This window comes from Pantherophis guttatus, chromosome 3, assembly GCF_059756535.1.
Source record: "Pantherophis guttatus breed Tessera chromosome 3, ASM5975653v1, whole genome shotgun sequence".
NCBI classification, from domain to species: domain Eukaryota; kingdom Metazoa; phylum Chordata; class Lepidosauria; order Squamata; family Colubridae; genus Pantherophis; species Pantherophis guttatus.
The window spans coordinates 131,811,940-131,834,735 of NC_142065.1; the positions used below are offsets into that span (position 1 = coordinate 131,811,940).

At 38.2% G+C, this 22,796-nt stretch overlaps 1 protein-coding gene across 2 annotated transcripts in view; it reads left to right on the plus strand.

Moving 5' to 3' along the window:
• The window catches only part of BASP1 (brain abundant membrane attached signal protein 1), a 73,126-nt gene extending 53,429 nt beyond the window's left edge, over positions 1–19,697 (plus strand). For both annotated transcript variants that reach the window (XM_034411910.3, XM_034411911.3), the window contains exon 2: positions 18,022–19,697. In XM_034411910.3, the coding sequence (XP_034267801.1) occupies positions 18,031–18,747 (717 nt within the window). In that variant the 5' untranslated portion in view covers positions 18,022–18,030 and the 3' untranslated portion in view covers positions 18,748–19,697. The remainder of the gene's footprint in view (positions 1–18,021) is intronic.
• The last annotated feature ends 3,099 nt before the right edge of the window (positions 19,698–22,796 follow it).

Here is a 22,796-nt window from a genome sequence, read left to right on the forward strand (position 1 = left end):
AGTTGGACTAAGCATATTCAATTAGAAAAAAAAATACTTAACTTAAAAGAAGTTTGGAATACATTTGCTGGTACAAGTAATAAGCTTAATTTTTTATTTTGATTGGGAAGGTTGATCATTAAATAATTGTTGTGATATTTGGCTAAACCCCATAGTCCATACAGGAGATGTCCTATAACAGGGGTGTCAAACTCGCAGCCCGCGGTTGTGTCACATGCTGGCCATGCCCACTCCCAGTTTAGCAAAGGGGGGAAAGTTGCAATACGTCACGGAACAACATGTTGTTGCAAGTTTGACACTCCTGCCCTATAAGATTAATTCAGTATATTTCAATAGAGTGCAAAAGCTTCACATAGCAGAACACCAAGTTGGATTCAGGGGTGAAATGCTCCCGGTTCAGACCAGATTGGGCGATCTGGTAGTGATTGTGGCAGGTGGTTTGGAGAACCGGTAGCGATGGCGGCGCAAGGCTCTGCTCATCCACCTGGCTGTCATTACTTCCTGCTTTTAAAAGGTAAAAAAAGGCTCTGACGATTGCGCGCCACAGCTGTGATTGTCAGAGCCTTTTTTTAACCTTTTAAAAGCATTTTTTTTTGCAATCTATTCGAATAGGTTGTAAAAAAATGCTTTAAAATGCTTTTAAAAAGTTTTTTTTAAAAGTTGGCCACACCCACCCAGTCACATTACCCTCCCAAGCCACGCCCACAGAACTGGTAGTAACAAATTGTATATTTCACCACTGGTTGGATTCCTGGCTTTAGTGTCCCCGGGAAAAATGGAGATTTGATGTCTGTGAAACAGTGCCATAACCAAACTGAATTGTCAAGAGCCTTCACCTGGTAAATAAATGCTAATTTTGCCCAATGCTTCATATTTTGGGAAGGCTCTACTTAGGCCACTGCTTCCATGTTCTTTTTTTCTCAGAAGGCCTTCCATTGATCTCTGCATACCATTTGTATGGCATGAAGTAAGGACAGCTTCCTTGCCTCTGTATGTGGAAATCAGTATAGCGATTTAATTTAATTATAATTTAATTAGGTCACCTGGATTCTACATTTAATTCATTAATGAAGCTCACTTGGTTACCTGTAAAATTGTTATGCAGATGAAATGGGGCACGGGAACTGTATACACTAGCTATGAACGCTGGAATACAATGTAGTAAATTGGTGAATATTTTTGTATCAGTGGCTGTTGACTAGGTAGCAAAAATACAAGAGTGATTATTAATAATGGAGAGCATCAGCAAGAAATAGTTTTAGCAGTGGTGGTTCAGTTTAACTCTGGCAGATTAAACAGTAATGCAGACTATAGAGAAGCAGGATCAGGTCTAGAAATATGAAGTAATATTTACCTCATAAAGGCATTGCAATATGTTTAAAAAAAACCTTTTGCATTGATGGGAATCCAACATGTGGGGAACTGTTTTCTTCTATCTAGTGCAGTTATTTTTTGCTGCCTGTTTTGCCTTTTGAATACAAGGGAATGTAAAAGCAATTATTGTCTGCCCATGGATTGAATCAGAAGACAGGATAAAGTTGATAGAGCCCATTTCTGTGTACTTATATATGCATATGAGCGTTTATCAACTTGCTGATGAATAAACATGTATAGGATACAATTGTACCAAAATTACACTTCTGGGCTTAATCCTGAAAGTCATGTTTCCACAGCTTCACTAGGGAGTCATAAGCCATTTCAAGTCATCGAAAAATAAATTGAAATAAATAAAAACATCAGTATGAATCACTCCAAATATCAGGGATCAATACATGGATTGTGGATAAGAATGGCCAAAAAAATAAAAAATCATATAATGGAAAGTGTGTGAAATTGTGCATGGGTATTATCCAGTAATCCTTAAATCTACAGAGGAAAACTCTTGTTTTGAAACTGTGGTGGAATGGAACATTAAACAAAGCTAAATCCCTCATGGCATGTTTACAACAGCCTTGCTTTGATGTATTGAGAATCCAGTAACTCAGACTGTGAAGTTGAAACTTTAACTCTCTATTGCTTTGGATAGCAAACACTTTAAAACAAGTATGCCATGTAGGGAAAGATGTGATATTGCATCTCCATGCAATCTATATAATGTGCCTATTTACTATGGAACTTGAGTTGTGAATTTACTAACTTGGGTTTTGCACTAACTCTGGTTTCAACTTTTTTTTGCTCAACCCCTTCCATTCAAATGCTTCAGCAAATATTAGTCTTTTAGGTACAGTAGTTTTTAAACTGATCATAAGCCTTAGAGGCAACTGGACTTTCTGGTTTTTATTTGAAGACATTTTGCTTCTCATCCAGTCTACAACACAATCCTTTCAATAGTTCCAAGAAGGCCCCTCACCCATTTGCACTACTCAGGTGACTCTGACGACACAGAGAAACCTCCAGCTGACCTCAAGGACTCTCTAAAAGAGTGCAAATGACCAGCTGTCTGCAAGGAGTATAAATCCTTCCATTCCCCACCATCCAGCCAGAGCTGAAGATGCTTCTTGGATGAGAAGCGAAATGTCTTCAAAGAAAAACCAGAAAGTCCAGTTGCCCCTTGAAAAAGCATCTTTGGGACAATCATGACCTGAAATACTGAGAATCCTGAAACCTAAAAATCCATTAAGCCTTAGATGAATTAATCTGGAAGTGAGATTCTAGTAGCAGTCCAATCTGTTTCTATATGTGGAGTGATGGTACCACATTATCCTTCAGTTACCATGGAATAACCTTTGAACTAATAATGTTGAGGTAATAATATCCACTCTGCGAAGTGATCTGTACTCCTTATATGTACAACTTCCACTAGCTTGACGTCAAAATTGTACAACTTCCAACAGCTTGATGTCAAGACGTCAACATTTGTGCCATGTGTCAAGGTCCCCAAAATAGACAAGACTCAAACTATTTGGGGTACAGATTTTTCAGAAGTTTTAAGCCACAAGATTGGTTTTTTAAAGCATGGGCAAATCTTAAACCATGCAGATGGTTTAAAAAAAAACAAAGCAAAGCAAAACTTCTCGAGGTCACAAAATGATTACTTGCAGGCTTCATGTAGTTTCTGAATGCCACCTGTCAAGACTCTAGATGATTTAAGATGCACTGGAGGATGCATTTCATCTCTACCATTGAAACAGGTTTAGCTTCCCGTTCTATACATAGAAGAGTCTGTGGGTGGAATATGTTCTGCCTCAACGTTGGAGCAAAGTGTGATGTGTTGGCATGCATGCAATAGTAGCTTCACTCCAAACCATGCTTGTTACTTTTGCTAGGGTTTCATTGTAGAGCATTCTAGTCTCTTTTGAATATGATAATGAAAGGATAAGGTATATATATTTTAAAAAGGGGGACCTTCAACAAAAGCGTTCAGTGATAAAATGTATTTTTGTCTAGAAACATTTGCAGTATTGTTTAAAATCTGTCATTGTTAGCAATGATGAAATAATGGCATAGATCTGAAGAAAAGCCAGACTCAGCTTACTTGAGAATTGTGTTTTTGGAAATAGTATTGATGTACTAAGACATCCTGGAAGTACTACATTTTATGCCCCTAATTCTGCATGGACATCTTTCTTCTGGTATATGGTTTTGAGACTAAGACAAGTTGTACTCTAAAAAAGTAAATGGAAGAAAAGTTTCTTTCTGCTTATTGCCCCTACAGTCCCCTTGCCTTTTTGAAAAGAGTTTTGGAGAATCTCCTGAACAATGTCTAATGGGATAGGTATAGACTGGGGCTGGAGGCAAGCTCAGATTGACAATATAAAGAACCTTCCCATCTTCTCTTCCTTTTTATAGCTCCTACCTGGCACTTCACAATATTCAAGAAAACACACACACAGATACAAGCTTGGGTGGAGGGCACACATAGTAGAGGGATATATATATGTGAGGAGAGGTTGAGGGGCATTTTTTTTATTTACTTTCTTAAACAAAACTAAATTGTAATTTTCATTCATCTCTCAATATGGATATTATTCCCAACTGTACATTCACATTTTTAAAGGTAAAACAGGAAGTAGTAAATGAGGCATGTATAATAGGAAATAAGTGTCACAGAGCAACAAAGAATATCTAAATAAAAGTCTAGCCAAAAGTCAAGTTTTGAAGCCAATTAATGTAATCCTAGATTGTGTAATTGTGTCTAATCGTGTTCATACTGTGTTACCTTGTCCCTCATCCTTTGCCTTCCCTCTTTAATCTCCTTCTTCCTCATTTAAATAGTGTTTGCAAATTCTTTGAGGAGAGATTGTTTATCTTGTTCATCTCTGATACTCTGTAATACAGAGATTAATTGTGTTGTGCTTGATGTTCTTTACAAATCTGCAAGATGATTTTGCCTAGACCATTTCTTTCTTTTTTTTTTAAATGTTCTTTTTTTTTTAATTTTTATTAATTTAAGAAACCACATAATACATTTATAAATGCAAGTAAAACAATTTACAACAAACATCATCTTTATAACATCTACCTATAATATCTGAATTGTTACAATATCAATATCCTATATTCTTCAATATACAATATTTCTAGACCATTTCTATTCCCACCTTTTTAAATTTGCAAGGTTTTTAGATGGCAGTTTGCTAATATGCTTATTCTGTATATATGCAAGGATAACTGATAGGTATGCAGGATAATTCATTAGATCTTCCTCTTTGTCCCATTGTTAATTCACTAACGTCATTGGTCACTGTTCCATTACCTTGCACTTCTCATTGAGTCATAATTTTGCCATTTAGCATGAATATGGTGTGTGTGCGTGTGAAATGATATCATAAATTTTCTCGGCAAATGACTTAAATGACATAGGTAAAGGTTTCCCTCGCACATATGTGCTAGTCGTTCCCGACTCTAGGGGGCGGTGCTCATCTCCGTTTCAAAGCTGAAGAGCCAGCGCTGTCCGAAGATGTCCCTGTGGTCATGTGGCTGGCATGACTAAATGCCAAAGGCACACGGAATGCTGTTACTTTCCCACTGAAGGTGGTCCCTATTTTTTCTACTTGCATTTTTTATGTACTTTTGAACTGCTAGGTTGGCAGAAGCTAGTGCTCACCCCGTTACATGGCACTAGGGATTCAAACCGCTGAACTGCCGACCTTTCGATCGACAAGCTCAGTATCTTAGCCACTGAGCCATCATGTCTCTTTTATGAATGACATACTGTAAATCATTTGCATGATGTCATGAGAACATGACACAAGTAATATAATTCCCATAATAAGAAAAGTTATTATGGCTTCTACTGGATGGCAAAGCATTAGAGATCCACCATTTTTAAAAATATCCCAATGATAATATTCAAAAATTATGTATAAAGACATTAATAGAAAGCATTGAACAGTGTCCTTATAAGGCTGCATTAGATTGTGGTTAAAATCAATTATTTCCATTACCTAATAGTAACACTACTATAAGCTGTTTGTAAGTAAGTTAGTAAGTTCCAAGGTGATCCAATTTCCACAGTGAGTAATTTATCCTCACACATATGTACTTGATTCCATGGGAAACTATAAGGGTCTTAAATATATTGCACAATTGTCATCCTCTGGAAATCCTGCTCTTCCTTAAATTTCATTTGGGTATTGCTCATTTAGCACATTCGAGACCGACATATGCAAAGTTAAGGATGGAAGCCTACTTTTACTTAAAAAAAGAAGATGTTGAAAGATAGGATTTAGTCCCAGTCATGATTTATACACTTGCAAGATAAAATTTCAGGTAATCCTTGAATTACAAGTAATAGAACTCAGAATTTCTGTCATAAATAACGAAAGTCATAAATTGAAGCATCCTTGCGACCAGATTTGATTTTATTATTTTTATTTTTATTTTGCATTGGATACTGTGGCCATCAAGTGAATGAATTAATATATTCCTATAGTCATTTTTTGCTGGGAAAGGAAGGCTGGAAATCAGCAAAAAAACATTGTAAATTGCAGTCATGTGACCATTAAATGTTGCAACCAGCTGCAAAGGTGAGGCAGTTGCCAAGCATATGGGATAGTGTGACTATGGGATAGTGTGTAGGTGTCAGAACTATGGAATTAGGTCACAAGTAGTTTTGGGGGTTCTGTCCTAACTTGGAATAGTTCCTAAGTGACTTTTTCTTGTAAGTCAAGGACTACCTGTACATTTAGCAATAGCAGTAAACTTATATACCACTTCATAGTGCTTTATAGCCCTTTCTAATTTACAGAGTCACCATATTGCCCCCAACAATCTCATTTTACTCACCTTGAAAGTATGGGAGGCTGAGTCAACCTTGACCCTGTCAGGATCGAACTGCTGGCAGTCGGCAGAATTAGCCTACAGGGCTTTAGGCCTTCAGGCAGGTGGCCCAATAGGATGTATAAAACTCCTATGCTTATCAACTTTTTAAAGTTAGAAGTAGTTTTTTTCTATTTATTAATTACTAATAAATTATTAATTATAATAATCTGATTAATAATTATAATTATTAATCTGAGAATACATAAAAAGACATGTGTTTATTCCATTTTGTCTTTTTTACCAGTTACATGTAATCATCTTGTTTTTAAATCATCTGCAAATTACAACAAGAACTATTTTTAAAACATATGAAGACCCAATCAGTATAAATTGACGTGAGGTTTTATAGCACCCAGCATCTGGAATATGAAATGTAACCTATGTTTTAGTCAGTTAACAGAAAACAATCCCTTATCTTGTTAGGAAATCACTGGGGACATCCTGTCATTGTAAACTTCCTCTGTTAAAAGTCCAGACTCTTGGCATAATTTTCTGTAAAAGTTAAGCATTATTGTAGTACAGTTTGAAGGAGCCTTTATTTCAGATTCTTCCTCGATAACGTTAGCATGAAGTCTTGATACCAGCATGATTATATTAAGAAAAGGTGATTAAAAGATAAAATATCTTGATAGTGACATTTGAAGCAACCAATTTGTATCTCAGATAGGACAAAATTACCCAAATGGATGGGTAATTTTGATTTTATTCAACAAACTAGATTAAGATATGATTATAACTCTGTGTTTTAGTATGTTCTGTGGACTTTTCCAGTCTCTCCACTTCAATGTTTTCCTCGTCCTCCTCGTCCTCGTCCTCGTCCTCCTCCTCCTCGTCCTCCTCCTCGTCCTCCTCCTCCTCCTCCTCCTCCTCCTCCTCCTCCTCCTCCTCCTCCAAACTCTTATTACAAAAGTACTTAGAAATATTGGGCTTTTTTCTTCTTTTCTTTTCTTGTAATAACCTATATTTCCCTGTTGCATTTCAAGAACATCAGTGGTTTGTTCTAGATGAGCTGGCTTTTAGAGCAGAAATCAGAAATGATTGAAAAATACATTTACAATCATGACATGATTTTAACATGCAACAGGACAGACTCCTTTCTGTGTCACATATTTGCTGTTATTGCTTAATTACCATTGAACCATCAACATCCTGGGAAGCAAAACTTACCTTGATGATAATGGAGAAGATTCTTCTAACGCTAATTCCAGGATGTAGGAATTGTGTGGGTTTTTTTTTTTTTACAGCCATTATGAAAGTGAGAAGGCATAAATAGTGATGTAATTCCTTGTATTGCTTTCTCCTTTTTGTTCATGTCAGGGAAACAGATTGGAAGCTTCTATTTCTACTTTAGTGGCAAACCATATTTGGTTGTTGAAAATTATGCAGCAAACTGTCATTTGTCAGAAATGTGGATTAGACATATAAGTAGCACAATATAATTAGTTCTTTTGCACAATGATGTGTTGATATAATCTGTAAGAGGTAGTACCCTCTTACCCTACCCTATTCTTACCCTGGAAGAATACCCTTCCAGCCATTTTCCATTCTATGGGTCAGTTTGAATGGAACAATTTATGAAGGATGGCAGATGATAAGAGCAGCATCACATAATGACCTCTCACTCTTTTATGTTTGTTGTGATATTGCATGGATATACAAAAGGGTTGGAGTTTGCATTGTGACAGCACAAAAATCCTTCTATCTTTTGCTCCTATGAATTCTGTTGTGAGCTGGTCAACTTCTGATAAAAGCAGGAGGGACAGTGGTCTGAGCTGAAGACAAGTGTGGGTTCAAGGATGATGGAAAATGGAATGCTTTGCCTATAAAGGCTACACAACTAGATCTCAGTATTTTTAAATCTGGAACTCAGATTTAATTATAGATAGTGGAACAACTCCCTCTTTGTATCCAGAGAATATTGAACATTCCAATAAAGGATTCTGCTTCCGGGGGTTGTATTTATCTGTTGAACTCCATAGTTAACAAGTAATATTTGAGAGGAATGAAACTTTCTATTGAGTAAAATTTATAAAATTAATGGAATACACTGTAGTTTCCAAAGCAAGGTAAAATGTGGGCAGAAAATAATTCACCCAAGAAATTAAGGGTTAAGGTTTTTGTAGAAACTATTGTCAGCTTAGTTTTTGCAGCCACTTCCCATCCTGGGTTCAATTATTTAAGAACAGATAGTCTCTGCCAAAACTAGGTTGCAGAAAGGGTGTTTAAAGAACAGTTTGTTTGCTTGCATCCTTTCCTAGAGTAACATGACTAAAAGCCATATGATTTTGAGGTGATCAGCTGTCAGTCAGGGAGAAAAAGATTTCCTAATAATGGAGTCCTATGGACTTTAAAATAATGTTATTTTCTTGGTGCGTTTCTCTAGTAAGCTAAGAATTGCAGATCACACAGCTTGGGCTGCAAAATGCTTTTCACAAAAGAAGATTGTGAATGCTTAAAGTGAAGATTTCCTGAGTCTTTACTTCAGTCATTGATATAGACAAATAATACATTCACCTGTTGGCAACAATAATTTTTCAGGACAGTATAAGTACATTGAATTATTAAAGTAATAATTACTTTAATCATTTACATTGAATTATTAAAGTAATCTTTCATTAAATAAACAGTGAAGTCAACCGAGTTATAACAAGTGTATGAAGGCACTGGAGATTGGTACATTGTGGTTAGCGAGAAAAGCAAAAATCCAGGTTACACTGTGTGCACTAAGCTTATACTATGGTCTGCTTAGTTTGATGTATGAATTGAAGCATTACTGATTAATTGAGATTTATGTGTAGACAACGTTTTGCAACTGGTTGCTTTCAGTATTCTTTTTTTTTTGTTTCAATTGCTGAGAGTCAGAAAAGATGTGATCCCAGTGATATGATGAAAACACCAAAAGGGGCAGGAACAGAGTTTCCTAACCTAACTTTTGATGTGTAAATATGTGCATATGTTCATATGCCCATATAAAAAAGATCACAGGCATCTCTTTTACTGCTTGTTTTTAAAATGCATGAAAAAGTATCGCTATAATTTAGTATTTTGTGACATAACATGGGAAATCACAAAATAGCCGATAACATGGGGGATGACAAAATAGCCATGGGTATTAATGCAGCTTCCATGCATGAACTGGACACCAGTTCAATAAGCTGGTGTTGAAAAAAGTAATGGTGTAATAGTGAGTGCAAAGTAAAAAAAGTGATACTTTCAGTCACACTGATTTTATAGTTATCATTTGGTCTAATGCAATGTGGGCCCATATACAGAACTTTGTCAACAAATCAACAAATCTTGATATTTGTTGCCCTGTTGCATTAGCTCTCTTCACTGTGATAGCTGGTGAAGCATCCATGTTTTCTGTTCAGGCAATGATAATTGTATAAATCCCCAACAAGCCTTCCACTAGACCTTATAGCTCTGGAAGCTAATGTAAGAACACAGCAGAGTGATCCTTTGCTCACTCTTCAGAGTGATCCTCTAATTGAATAACTTGAATGTTGACCAGAGATCTGCAGTTAATAATTAAAAATATATTCTTTGGTAGGAAGTGCCTGCCTCTGTGCATGTAACAACACGCAGAGGATCTTCTGTTGGCTCGTGACAGATGTAGTAAACCCTCTTCCCTTTGTCAAAAGTTTTGCATCAGCAGTTGCTGAAATTAGACTTTAACAAAGTTGGAGTTTCAAGCTGATTTTGTTCTCTGAAGGACAGGAAGCACAAGTGAAAAGACCGGAAAATAAGGAAGGCTTGGTGTGTGGAAAGGAGCCTCTGTGACAAGTTAGGACATTAAATGTGGTGGTGGGGATAGGAATATGTGAAAAGAGTAGGTCTCTCAAGCCACAAGTGAAAGCAAACCAGAAGAAGAAGAAACGAAGTCAGGAAATTGCCACAGGAAAGGAACCGTTTCTTAACTTTCATGTTTCAGATAGGATTACTAGCTGGCCCGAAGCTTAGATGACTGCTCAGTTTTATTGGCAGGATCTATAATTTCCCCCAGTAGCCCTGTATTCTGTTCTCCTTGCTTATCATAAGGGATTTGAAAAGGCAAAACAGCAAAAATGCAGAAAACATTTTTTCTTCTCCAGCACACTGGTCCAAAGTCCAGAAAAACGTAGTGCCAAGAGCCTCAGCAGTTCTTTCCTAGATAGGCATGCCTGTAATTTGAACGACTTCCCTGCCTTCCTCGCTTGTCACTTTGGCTGTGGATTCTGACTCCAGCAACTTTTTGCAGTAAATTCTGACCCCATCATTGATCTATAGCTGCTCTTCTGCCATTACCGAATCTGCTGAAGCTGGTCTAAAATCCTACAAATATATTTTTTGAAGCCTCCCTTCCCATTAATTGTCTGATGTATTGAGTGTATGTGAGTGTCCCACCCTAAATCCTAAGCACAGAATTACTTTTAGGAGTGGGTTTCCAAGAGCTGCCTCTTGTCCTCTTAGTACAGCACTATGATGGGAGAAGCTGCCATGTGGACATTGTTGAAGCTCTTAGCAGGATTTGCAGGATAAGCTCCCTTTGTTTAAAAGGAATGTTTCAGTGATTTTTCTAGACCAGGGATGTCAAACTCAAGGCCCGCAGGGTCTGGCCCGCGGGGCTGCCCTGGAAATAGCGAAGGACTGGCCCATGGTGCCTCTGCCAGCGAAAGTGGAACTCGGGAGGGCCACGTGTGGCCCTCTTGTGCTCCATTTTTGGAAGGGACAGCCTTGGGCCACCACAAGCGCCCCTGACATGAGTGATGTCGAGCTGGCCATGCCCACCTGTCCCCCTGAGGTCAAATACAAACCCTGATGCAGCCCTCGATGAAATTGACTTTGATACCCCTGTTCTAAACATTTCAACCACAAAGATGATACATGCCAAAGTGGGAGGAATGACCATCCAATTAGCTTACCAAATTACTTTTACTTACTGTATTTTTTGCTCCATAAGACGCACCTAGGTTTTGAGGAGGAAATGAAGAAAAAAAAATGAATCTGGAGCACCGTCTCACTGTGCATATGGAGCGCTGAATATGGAGCAGCAGTGAAGTGAGGGCAGGAGGCGGAACCTGAGAGGACCACAAATAGGTGTTGTCTCATGTGCCAGCTCTGCCTATTGACTCCTGCACTCCGGTAGGTTTCAGCACTCTAAAAGGACCCCGCCGCTGCAGCCCAGCTACAATATTCGCTCCATAAAATGCACAGACATTTCCACCCAGTTTTTTTGGGGGGGGAGTGTGTCTTATGGGGTGAAAAATACGGTATATACTTAGGCTAGTTTATCTATCCCAATTGAGCTCACAATTTATTGAAATGTGGTGGAGGGTTGGAGCTGTGAGTTTCTCAAAAGCTTAGTCAATAGTGTATGGATATAATCATGCTTCGCTTTTTAATAGCAGTGTTTTTCTTGCCTTTCAGTTCCAAGAGGTTAAGCAGTAAATGAGGAAAAGGGAAAATGGAAAAGGGCTTTTTAGATCTGGTGATTTTTAAGTAGTAGCCCCAGGACCTTAAATCAAGATTAGGATTGTGGTCTGGACACGAGACAGATTTAACTTTTTCTGTCCCTATTGTGCTCTTGATTAAAATAGTGACTATTAGCCTTTGCCAAGATGTTGCCTTTACCAGTCTATTAGAAATAGAAAAGACTTATTTGTTTGTATCTGTGCACTTAACTGTATGTTGTCAGGTTTGTCTCAGTGAGTGTCAGGGTGGATTAGATTTAAATCGAGTTGATTTAAATCACAATTTAAATCATGATTTAAATCACTAGTAAAAAGGCTTGATTTAAATCAACTCGATTTAAATCATAATTTTTAAAGAGCAACTGTCATCTCTGCTACTCCTTTGACCCACTGTTGACTCACCGATAGTCCCAGTGTTGCAGAATATACAGCCTCATGCTACATAACTAAGCTCTATTTCATGCTGAATAAACTAAATTATTTATATATCTTAAATAGAAAACTATCTTACAATAGATTTTTACCCCAAAAGTTTTTTATTAAAATAAATTCGATAAGAATCAAAAAAAGTCCGATTTAAATAAAAAAAATCTGATTTTTTTGATTTTTTAAAAAAAATCATTGATTTTTATCCACCCTGGTGAGTGTGAATCGGTGGTGGTAGTGAAGATGGTAGTATTGCAGAAAATTTGCTAGTTCATATTCTTAAATGATTGAAGACAATTTTGAAACACAGTTTGGGCTATGGATTTTATTTTTCATAACACTTGATATAAGGAAGTGAGTGGCATAGCCATCTCTAACCTGTTGCCTTTTGAATGTCAAGACATTACAACTTTTCTGATCCTCATCAGCATGAGCAAAAATACTGCTGACTAGGGATTATTGCAATTATTCTTCCACAGAAAGAAGACCATCTGTTGACATATTGGACTAGTTTGTTATGTATCTATTCCTACAGGTGTTGAAGGTAATATATCTCATAAATGAGTTAATACTACCCTGGTTGATTTCCTGCATTTAACGCACAAACAAAACAGCAATATTCATTTTTGCTTTACACTTTTTAATGGCAATTATGGGATATATTTTTAAACAGTAAATTAAAAGGCACTTAAAAGATAATCTGTTCTGCATCCTTCATTGGATGCCTATAGACTGATTAGTGCTATATAGAAATCTGAGTTTATATGAGCTGGCATTCATATTTTTTAAAGTTCTGCAGTCATTTTTTCCTTAATAGTGTTTTTTAAACACCTAGTACATAATGTAATGCAACATCTATTAAAAACCTCACTTCAATAATTCACATACATAAAAATGCATTTTAAGGAATTAATACAACCATGGCACTCCTAATTCAGGCTGGTATGATGGCCAGGTTGAAAGGATTTAACTCTTCCCTCATGCCATTTTGCCATGGAACAAAGACCAAATAACTGTCCTTATATTTTGTTGGAAATTTTTATGGAGTAAGATTATGGTATAAATCCTCATATCTTCCTTAACTCCTCCTAATAATTAACTGGGAATACTAAAACTAAAAGGCTCAGTGAGATAGCCTCAATCCACAGAAGAACTGGCTGCAAACATTAAAGAGAGAAAAGGGGTCAACCCCTCTTTTCAGTGATCACAGTGTTATAAAACCAGAAGACTCCATCTTTCCCCAGAATACTCATCCTTTCCTGTTATGCTTCCCCACCCCCTCATATCTACCTGTAACAAAGGAATACTTCTGAACTGGGGGTTTGTTTGTTTTTTTGCTTGATTAGCTTAACACATAAGCTAATTAATTGCTGCATATGCAGAAAAAAGGGACAAATAAATAAATCCTAGCATTAATTTTTATATATTAAACAAAAACAGGCATTATCCATGCTGCAGCCATTTGCCTCCCTCGATAAATCAGCTGGGGGGGAAAAGTATAAGGAATCCTTCCTAGATTTCAAACCCTTCCTTTGCTTTAGTCTCAGTCGGTGACAGTCATTTGTTTCAACATGGTGAGTGTGACTGGTTTCAACATAGTGAATGTGACTGGTTTCAACATGTGAGTGTGACTGGTTTCAACATAGTGAGTGTGACTGGTTTCAACATGGTGAGTGAGACTAGAAGATCAAAGCCCCAACCCTGTTGAATGTGCACTAAAAGGTAAAGGTAAAGGTTCCCCTTGCACATACTGTATGTGATAGTCGTTCCCGACTCTAGGGGGCGGTGCTCATCTCTGTTTCAAAGCTGAAGAGCCAGCGCTGTCCGAAGACGTCTCCATGGTCATGTGGCCGGTGTGACTAAATGCCAAAGGCACACAGAACGCTGTTAACTTCCCACCGAAGGTGCTCCCTATTTTTTCTACTTGCATTTTTTATGTGCTTTCAAACTGCTAGATTGGCAGAAGCTGGGACAAGTAACAGGAGCTCACTCCATTACGCGGCACTAGAGATTCGAACTGCTGAACTACCAAACTTTCGATCGATAAGCTCAGCATCTTAGCCACTGAGCCACTACGTCCCTTTGAATGTGCACTACATACCCATAAAGGGGAGACTTCAATTGTCTGTACACAGTGGCCATTTTGAAATCTGTATCCACCTCTGCCTCAGTGAGAGGTTGGTGTTCTTGGTGTTTATACAGCTTGATTAATGGATTGCCCTGTTTGTTTACTCTTCCTGGATCAATTTGTTTGTTTTAAAAGGAAAAAAAAAGTACCACACTTCTACCATGCTTGCTTTCACTAGGGCTAGAAAGAAAATTAACGACATTCCTGTTAATTCAGCTTGTTAAATAAAATTAAGTCAGGTCCATTGTTTCACTGTTTCCTCAAAGAACTTTCCCCCTCTTCCTCATCCCAAATGAAACAAAAAAGTTATTTTGTAAGAAAAAAGGCAGGGCAGCAATGAGGGGCTGGAAAGGGGAGAGTATTCATGCCATAGATGCAGTAGCCGAATGGAGTGGAGTGGAATGGTTGCTTACAAGGCATTAAAGTGTGGCATGCAAACCAGAGCTTGTAAATCAACATAAGATGAAAAGGTCTTTCATTTAAAAGAACGAAAAAAAAAATTGGAATTTGGCTGGTTGGTGGTGAGTTGACAACAATTCAATGACAACAATTGATGACAAGATAAAAATTCAATGACAACAATCCTGCACACGCACACACACACAATTGTTCATTTCTTGTGCTTGCATTGAGATATGCTGAAAGTGTGGTACCACCCTTAGTTTTGCATGTATGTATACATGGGTATTATCACTACCTTCTTCCAGATTTTTTTTTTATTCTCCATCTTCCTAATATTTCTCAGTGGAAGTTTGCAATCCACATTTGGTGAAAATGTATTTGTTCAAGTACAGAAGGAAGTGAATTCTCTTCAGAGCATTGTATAATTATTAGAGAACTGGTGTTATACTGCCATATTATTCCATTTTCTATTTCGACTCAATATCTCCCCCCACCCCATTCAAATGCATCTTACATGCAGCCATTGGATTTTCTCTGCTAGAAACATTGAGTTCATTGTAGCTTGGCACAAGAAGGACATTTGAGCTCATTGAACAGGACCTAATTAGCAGAATCAATAGATGAAATCAAAATGTCAATGGACTAGAAATGAAATATATTTTGGGTGAGGACAAAAATGATCCTGTCTAATCCAATGGTCATTCAAAAACAAAAAATAAAAAAAACCCAAACAGGTAGATGTTCAGTGCCCCTCTCATCAGCAGCCATCCCCCATGGCTGATTGTTTTTATCTCAGTTAAATGTGTGATTGCCCTTCATTCTTGTGAAGAAATACTAGCATTCAAATATAATGGCATAACTTATGGTCAGGTTGCAGAGTATCTTCTGGCAGCTCGCACTCTACCTGCTTCTATTGTCCATCCTGTTTTGGGGAGAGAAACTGCAGAGGGGGGAAGAAATAGGCACCTTGCACAAAAGCTGGTTTGTGTTATCTAGCCATTACCAGGCAAACAAATAGAGGCTTAATTGGGGATTGACTATCTGGAAGCAAATATAACTCTCGCTTTTGTTTAATATATTGCTCTTGCTGATTTGCAAAAACTCCGGTGAAGTGAAATGTGACTGGATGGGCGTGAACATGTTTTCTTTATGCAATAAACTCACAGTGACCTACATGGATGAAATGGAGTGACATTAATGTTGTTAGGTTTTAGCGACTGTTTTCCTGACCAAAGTGGGCTCGGTGTCTTTTTGGAAGGGTTGATGTGAGATCCATTTTAAATTCAGTGCATTATTTAAAATCTTTCCTAGCAAGCTGTTACCTTTTAATTCTTTTTCTAAAGCAGCTATATTATAGTCATGAATGCTTGTGAGTATACAAGTGGCTAGAAAATATTTATTTTCTAAAACATGGGTAGACACGCAAGGGGAAACCACAAGCAAATCTTTCCTCTTCTAAATTACAGAAAATATAGGGAAGAATAAACACGCATGAACTAATGTGCCCAGAAGTTATGATCCGACAATCATCCAAAGCTTATAGCTACAACATGTTCCCTAATTCTCTCTGCTGTGCTCCAACTTATCTTCCTGGTTTATTAACCGAGATCATATCAGAATGGAGGTTAGAGGTTAGATGGGAGGTTAGGATTAGTATCCTGGAGGAGCAAGGCAAAGGAGCATGTTACACATGGCATGTGGCCGCAACTTAATAAAATGTAGAGAATTGCATGAAGCTTTGGGAAATTATCCAACATTTTTCAGATGAAAAACAGTCCATCTAAAGCAAGAGAATGAAATTCATTTGCCTGGAATGCAGTTTGCAATGCATGGAAATTTTCACTCCAGTAAACATCTGTAGGAAGGCTGAGGGAAAATTAAATGAAGATAAATTAAGCAGGATTTTTTTTCAGGATTTGGGTAAGATTGCCCATTCCTATTTGGATGTCGTTGTATATGTTTATACATAGAAAATGTAAACAATTGCTCTTTTTTATACAATGCATGGAATTTTCCTTTGTTATATTAAGGTGAAATAGCGTGAATGGTATATGAAAGAAGGTAACATAGGAAATGTGTATATCGGCATTTGAAGAGGGAGACGATCAGTGGTGGAATTCAGGTTTTTTTTACTATTGGTTTTGTGGGCGTGGTGTGGCTTGGTGGGCGTGGCAGGGGAAGGATACTGCAAAATTTCCATTCCCACCCCACTCCAAGGGAAGGATATTGCAAAATCCCCATTCCCTCCCCACTCCTGGGGGAAGGATACTGTAAAATCTCCATTCCCTCCCCACTCCAGGGGAAGGTTACTGCAAAATCCCATTATCTTCCTGATCAGCTGGGACTCAGGAGGCAGAGAATGGATGGGGGCAGGGCCAGTCAGAATTTTTACTACTGGTTCTCTGAACTACTCATAATTTCCACTACTGGTTCTCCAGAACCTGTCAGAACCTACTGAATAGCACCCCTGGACAGGATCCCGAATTGGTGTTTATTTCTTCAATAATAAACTAGACCAGGTTTATTATGGAGAGGAAGAGAGGTGTATAAGAGATAGTCTTCTAACCCCACTGCTATCTGGATTTAAGACTTATAGAAAGGAAAAAAAATTGAGGAAGACTAGTGTAGCTCTACTCCAAACATTCTTAGAAATTGCCATTCTGCATTGGGCAGTAAATATTTAATGGAACTTAATATACCTTATTATGGCCAAAGCCCAGAGACAAATCTTTAATGGAGACTTTTGTTAAACTAGAAACAATTTTAAAGAACGCCATGACAATGTAACTCTAGAGAATGGAGATTTACAATATTTTGGGCCCAGGGATCTGCATTTATTTACTCTATGAAATTATGGTTTTAATAATCACAAATAGATGTAATAATTTCCCCTTTCTGGCAAAATTAAATCCACTAGCAACTCAAGTGGTACAGCATAAGATCATAGTGAAAATGTTACTTTAGTTTGCAGTTATAAAATGCCTGGATTGCATTCAAATACAATCTGAGTTTGCATATCCTACTGAGCATGCTGTGCTTTGGGTTCAGCTTTATGGGTGAACACAGCCACTTACAGTTTAGCAGGTTACATTGATAGGACAACATGACTGAAACTGTCTTGTTTACTCCTGTTTTATGAGATGGGATTGAATTATTGACAACTAGTTCACTTCATTTATTTCAATGAGATCAAAAACACGATTGAGAAATTTAGTCTGGATGCAGCCCACTCTTCTCTATTTATTCTAGTATTATTGCTTGCATATTGTGTGAGAACAACAAAGCAATTTAGTGTTCATTTTATTGGTAACCTTATTTGGAGGATGACCTTCTTCTTTTTCTCATTTCCAGAGCTCCACCATGGGAGGTAAACTGAGCAAGAAGAAGAAGGGATATAATGTGAATGATGAAAAGACCAAAGATAAAGACAAGAAGGCTGAGGGGACAACAGCTGAGGAAGGGGAGGCTCCAAAAGAGAATGAGTCAAGCCAGCAGACCACCACGGAGACTGCAGAAGTGAAGGAGAATAACAAAGAGGAGATGGGAGACAAGGATGCCCAGGTAGCTGCCAACAAGACAGAAGAGAAGGAAGGGGAGAAAGGTGTAAGCCCAGAAGAACCGAAGAAGCCAGAACCAGAGAAGCCGGACACTCCGGGTGACACAAAAGCAGAGCCTCCGAAGAGCACTGAAACCTCTAAGGAGGAGCCAAGCTCAGATGCTCCTCCAGCCAGCAGTGACACCCCGAAATCCTCAGAGCCCAGTGGTGATGCAAAAGCTTCCCAGCCTTCAGAGGTCACAGCTACTAGTAAAGGAGATGACAAGGGCAAGGAGGAAGGGGAAGCCAAAAAGACTGAGGCTCCTGCAGTCCCAGAAACTAAAAGTGATGTGGCCCAAGCTTCAGACTCAAAACCCAGCAGCAGCAACGAGGCTGCACCTTCTTCCAAGGAGACCCCAGCAACAACAGAAGCACCTAGTTCTACTCCTAAGGCCTCAGAGCCTGCAGCCCCACCAGAGGAAGCGAAACCATCTGAAGCTCCCGCAGCAAACTCGGATCAAACCATAGCAGTGAAGGATTAAATTGGACAGCCTGTTGCGAAACAAAACAAAATTAACCACTTAAAACAACCTGTGTCTTTTTTTTTAATTATCTTTTTTTCCCCAGCTCTACTAACTTGTTACGTAGCTGAACTGTATTGCCCAAGAAAACAAGCAAGCAAGCAAGCAAGAAGTGTCCCATTAAGTTAAGGGGGATGGGGGAATGGTCGACATGGGGTAATCTAAATAGTATTTTTGTGGGGGAAATATCTAATATAGTTTCTGCCAACTTTCCAAAAAATCTCTGCATTTCATTAAGAAGACAACTCAGTTTGTCTGAAAGTGCAGTATGCCTCTTTCTCTTCTCCTACTCCTTTTCTTCCTTTTCCTCCTGACCTGCTCTAAATGCACTCCACTTATTCTTTTCCTTCCTTTTTCCTAGGAGGGATGGAGGAGCAATGATAGGATTAATTCTGCCTTCTGGGCCAGTGCCACACCAATCAAACCTTTATAAAAGCAGTATTTCTTGTGGGTTCTTTAAAAATTTTATTTACAGGCTTTATCATTTTGTATTTTTTATGCAGTGGATGAATGGCAACTTTCAGACAAAACTCACATAGCTGTCAACATTTTTTCTCAATGCCAATCCTGCAATTCTTCTTCTTCTTCCCCAAATATTTTTGGGAGTTTAAAAAAAATAGTTAAAAAAAGCATTCTCATCCTACTTAGCCTACCTAGATTTCTCATGACGAGTTTAATGCATGTCTGTGGTTGAGTGCACCTGTAGTTCTGTTTATTGGTCAGTGAAAATGAAAAAAAAATCTGCGTTCATTGCAGTTCCAGTTTCTCTTCCATTCTGTGTCACAGACACCAAGTCACCTCTCATTGGAAATAAACAAAAGAAAAAGCAAAATGTACAATGGATGCATTGAAATTATATGTAATTGTATAAATGGTGCAACAGTAATAAAAGTTAAATAATTTAAAAAACATTTCAGGTGTTAGCGGCTGCAATTTTATTTAGATTAACTTCTCTCACTAAAAGCGAGCCAGTGTGGTATAGTGCTGGACTAAAAGCAGGGAGGCCCAGATTAGGAACAGAAACCAACTGGGTGATATTTGTCCAGTCATTTTTTTTCTGTGCCCAAATCAATATTAGGTTCTGTCACAAGCCAGCAGAAAAACAAAACCTTCTCACTCCATAATACATCAATAACTTCACCAAACTAAAGAGTACATAGTATAAAACTGTTAGTGGACATGGTATGGACCCCTGCCTTCTTTCTGGTTATCAAATTCTGGTACCTTCCTCTAAAAGGAGACCTTGTGTCTCTTTTCCAAATCAAAATTTAGCAAAGTCAAAGATACTGAGAATGTTGACCAGATTGAGACAGATCCCCAAGAAAGAGAGATAAGCTGAGATCAAGACGAAGCAAAGCAGGAGAGAAAAGGATTGAAAATTGATTTGGGTAGTTGGGAATCAGAAAACACATGTACAGTCAGAATTGAAAATTATAGGAGGGACTGCTTTAGGAGTTGTTTATGATCCATTGCACAGATAAAACTAAGAAAGAAGTTTCCTATAGAAGCAGGGATGTGCAGTAGCTAGTTTGTCCCAGTACTCTTGGACTCTGAAATATTTTATTTCTTTAGTGATACCAAGCAGTAGGACTGCAAGACTGGTCACAAAGGTACTGCTTTAACCCTGCATGGGCATTGCACGAGAGCAAATGTGACCATTATCATTAGTGAGTATTATGACTCAGTAGCATCATTTGCTAGTCCATCTGTTCATCGCATGGAAAATTATGTCGCAGTGTATCTATATCTATATGTACCTATATTTGGAGATTGCTGTCTATGGCTTTTCCAAAGTTGATGTTTTGAAGTTATAGTGGACCTATTTCTCTTGGTCCCTAAAGAATTAGGGAGTCAAAATCTAACACACCTGAAGGGCACCAAATTGAGAAAGAGCCACTAATTCTGAAGACATAGTGCATAACAAAGACAAAACTATTTAAGTACAACCTGCTTCATGCTCTGGGTAGACATTTTATGAACTAAAAGAAAAACCACATATTGTAATAAAATGTGGATGCCTTCAGAGGAGAACTAGCAAGAAGGTGATGGGACTTAAACTTCTGTGAGGAATTATTAAAGCAGTGTTTTTCAATTTTGGCCACTTGAAGGTGTATGGACTTCAAAACTCCCAGAATTCCCCAGTCGGGGAATTCTGGGAGTTAAAAATCCACATATCTCCAAGTAGTCAGGGCTGAGATACTGGATAAAAGTGGGTACGTTTAGTCTGTGGAAGATAAATCTGGGAGAAACATGAAAGTAATCTTCAAATATCTAAATGATTGGCATATAGAACACAAGGGATTTGGTTTCTGTTGTCTTAGTTGGCAGGCCCAGAATCAAAGGACTGAAACTATAGAGAAGTAGATTCCAGTAGATACAGGAATTTCCTGATGGTAAACCTGTGAAACAGGCAGCCTCATGAAGTATGTTCCTTCTAAATAAAGGTATTTAAACAGAGACTAGATAAATTCTCCAAATTGTTTCAGGGGTTCAAACCCTGAGCAGGAGGTTGGACTAGGTGGCCTCTGAGGTTTCCAGGTCTCTCATTCTATGTTCAGGAAGTATCTATAAATGTTTAGATCTGGGCTACAGAACTCCAGAGGGCCACTAGAATGCAAAGAGATATAGACAGGTCTTTCTTCTACTGGTTGTCTGAAGTTATGTGGCCCAGGTATGATAATTCGAATAAATAAGATAAAGGAGAATTGCATCTAAATGGCATTTAGTCAAGGATATACAACATACTCAACATTCCTTGCACGTGTTAACTATTTCCATAGTTTAACACCAGTGTTCCCTACCTAATGTTTCAATAAATTACAGGAGGTATTAGTATAGTTTAAAGCAGGGGTGTCAAACTGGCGGCCCGTGGGCTGAATGCGTCACACGCAGGGCATGCCCACCCCAGTTCCGTGAAGGGAAAAAACCACGAAACAGCAACATGACACCGTGAGTTTGACACCCATGGTTTAAAGGCAAGAGGAGTAAAAGCACACTTCTATTTACACCCCATCTTTAGTAAAATGAGGCTGTATTTGCCATCCAAATGAGATCAGTGAAAAGCAGACTCTCTTAAAAGAATCCTATTTCACTTTTCAAGACCTATCCTTAGGAAAAGCTGAACCTGGTTTTCAGAAACCCAACAGTTATTACAGCCTTTGTCAACAAAATTGAAACTCCTGAAGACTATACAGGAGAGATAACTTTCTAAGGCAACATCCAAGCCATGTAGCCAAGCCTTTAAATATCACAACCAGCAAGTTCCAACAATCTCTGAAAATGTAAACGTGCCAGTATTTCAGCATGGATGGGAATATGTTTCTTACCTCATTGGCATTCTATGCCTACTGAAAGGTCTGGATCATTTTCAAAGAAATTTCCATGAGATTGCATTATAGTTGCTAGATGTTACATGGGTGTAACTGGTAGAAGCCAGGTATCTATTTGCATTGGCAGCAGGTGGCAAATCGGCTGAAACCCATACATCATTCTGGGTTGCAATTGCCATTCAGCAGCTAAGAATTACAGTGAAATCCAAGACAAGCTTGTTTCATATGGCAAAATATTTCAATTCCAAATGGATATCTGCCCAATTAATCAGTCCAGTGAGTACCCAGGTATCATAATACAGGACATTGGGTTCACACTCCCTGTGTTTTTATCCTCTTGAATGCATCTCCAATTCTATATGTTCTACAGAAAACTGATAAACGTAGTCCTTGACTTACAACAGCTTGTTTAGTGACCATTCAAAGTTACAACGGCACTGAGAAAAGAGACTTGTAATTGTTTTTCACATGACCATTGCAACCTCCCCATGGTCATGTGATCAAAATTCAGACGCTTGGCAACTGACTCATTTATGACAGATGCAGTGTTCCAGGGTCATGTGATCACCTTTTGTGACCTTCTGACAAGTAAAGTCAATGGGGAATCCAGATTCACTTAACTGTGTCACTAACTCAACTGCAGCAAATCATTTAACAACTGTAGCAAGAAAGGTCATAAAA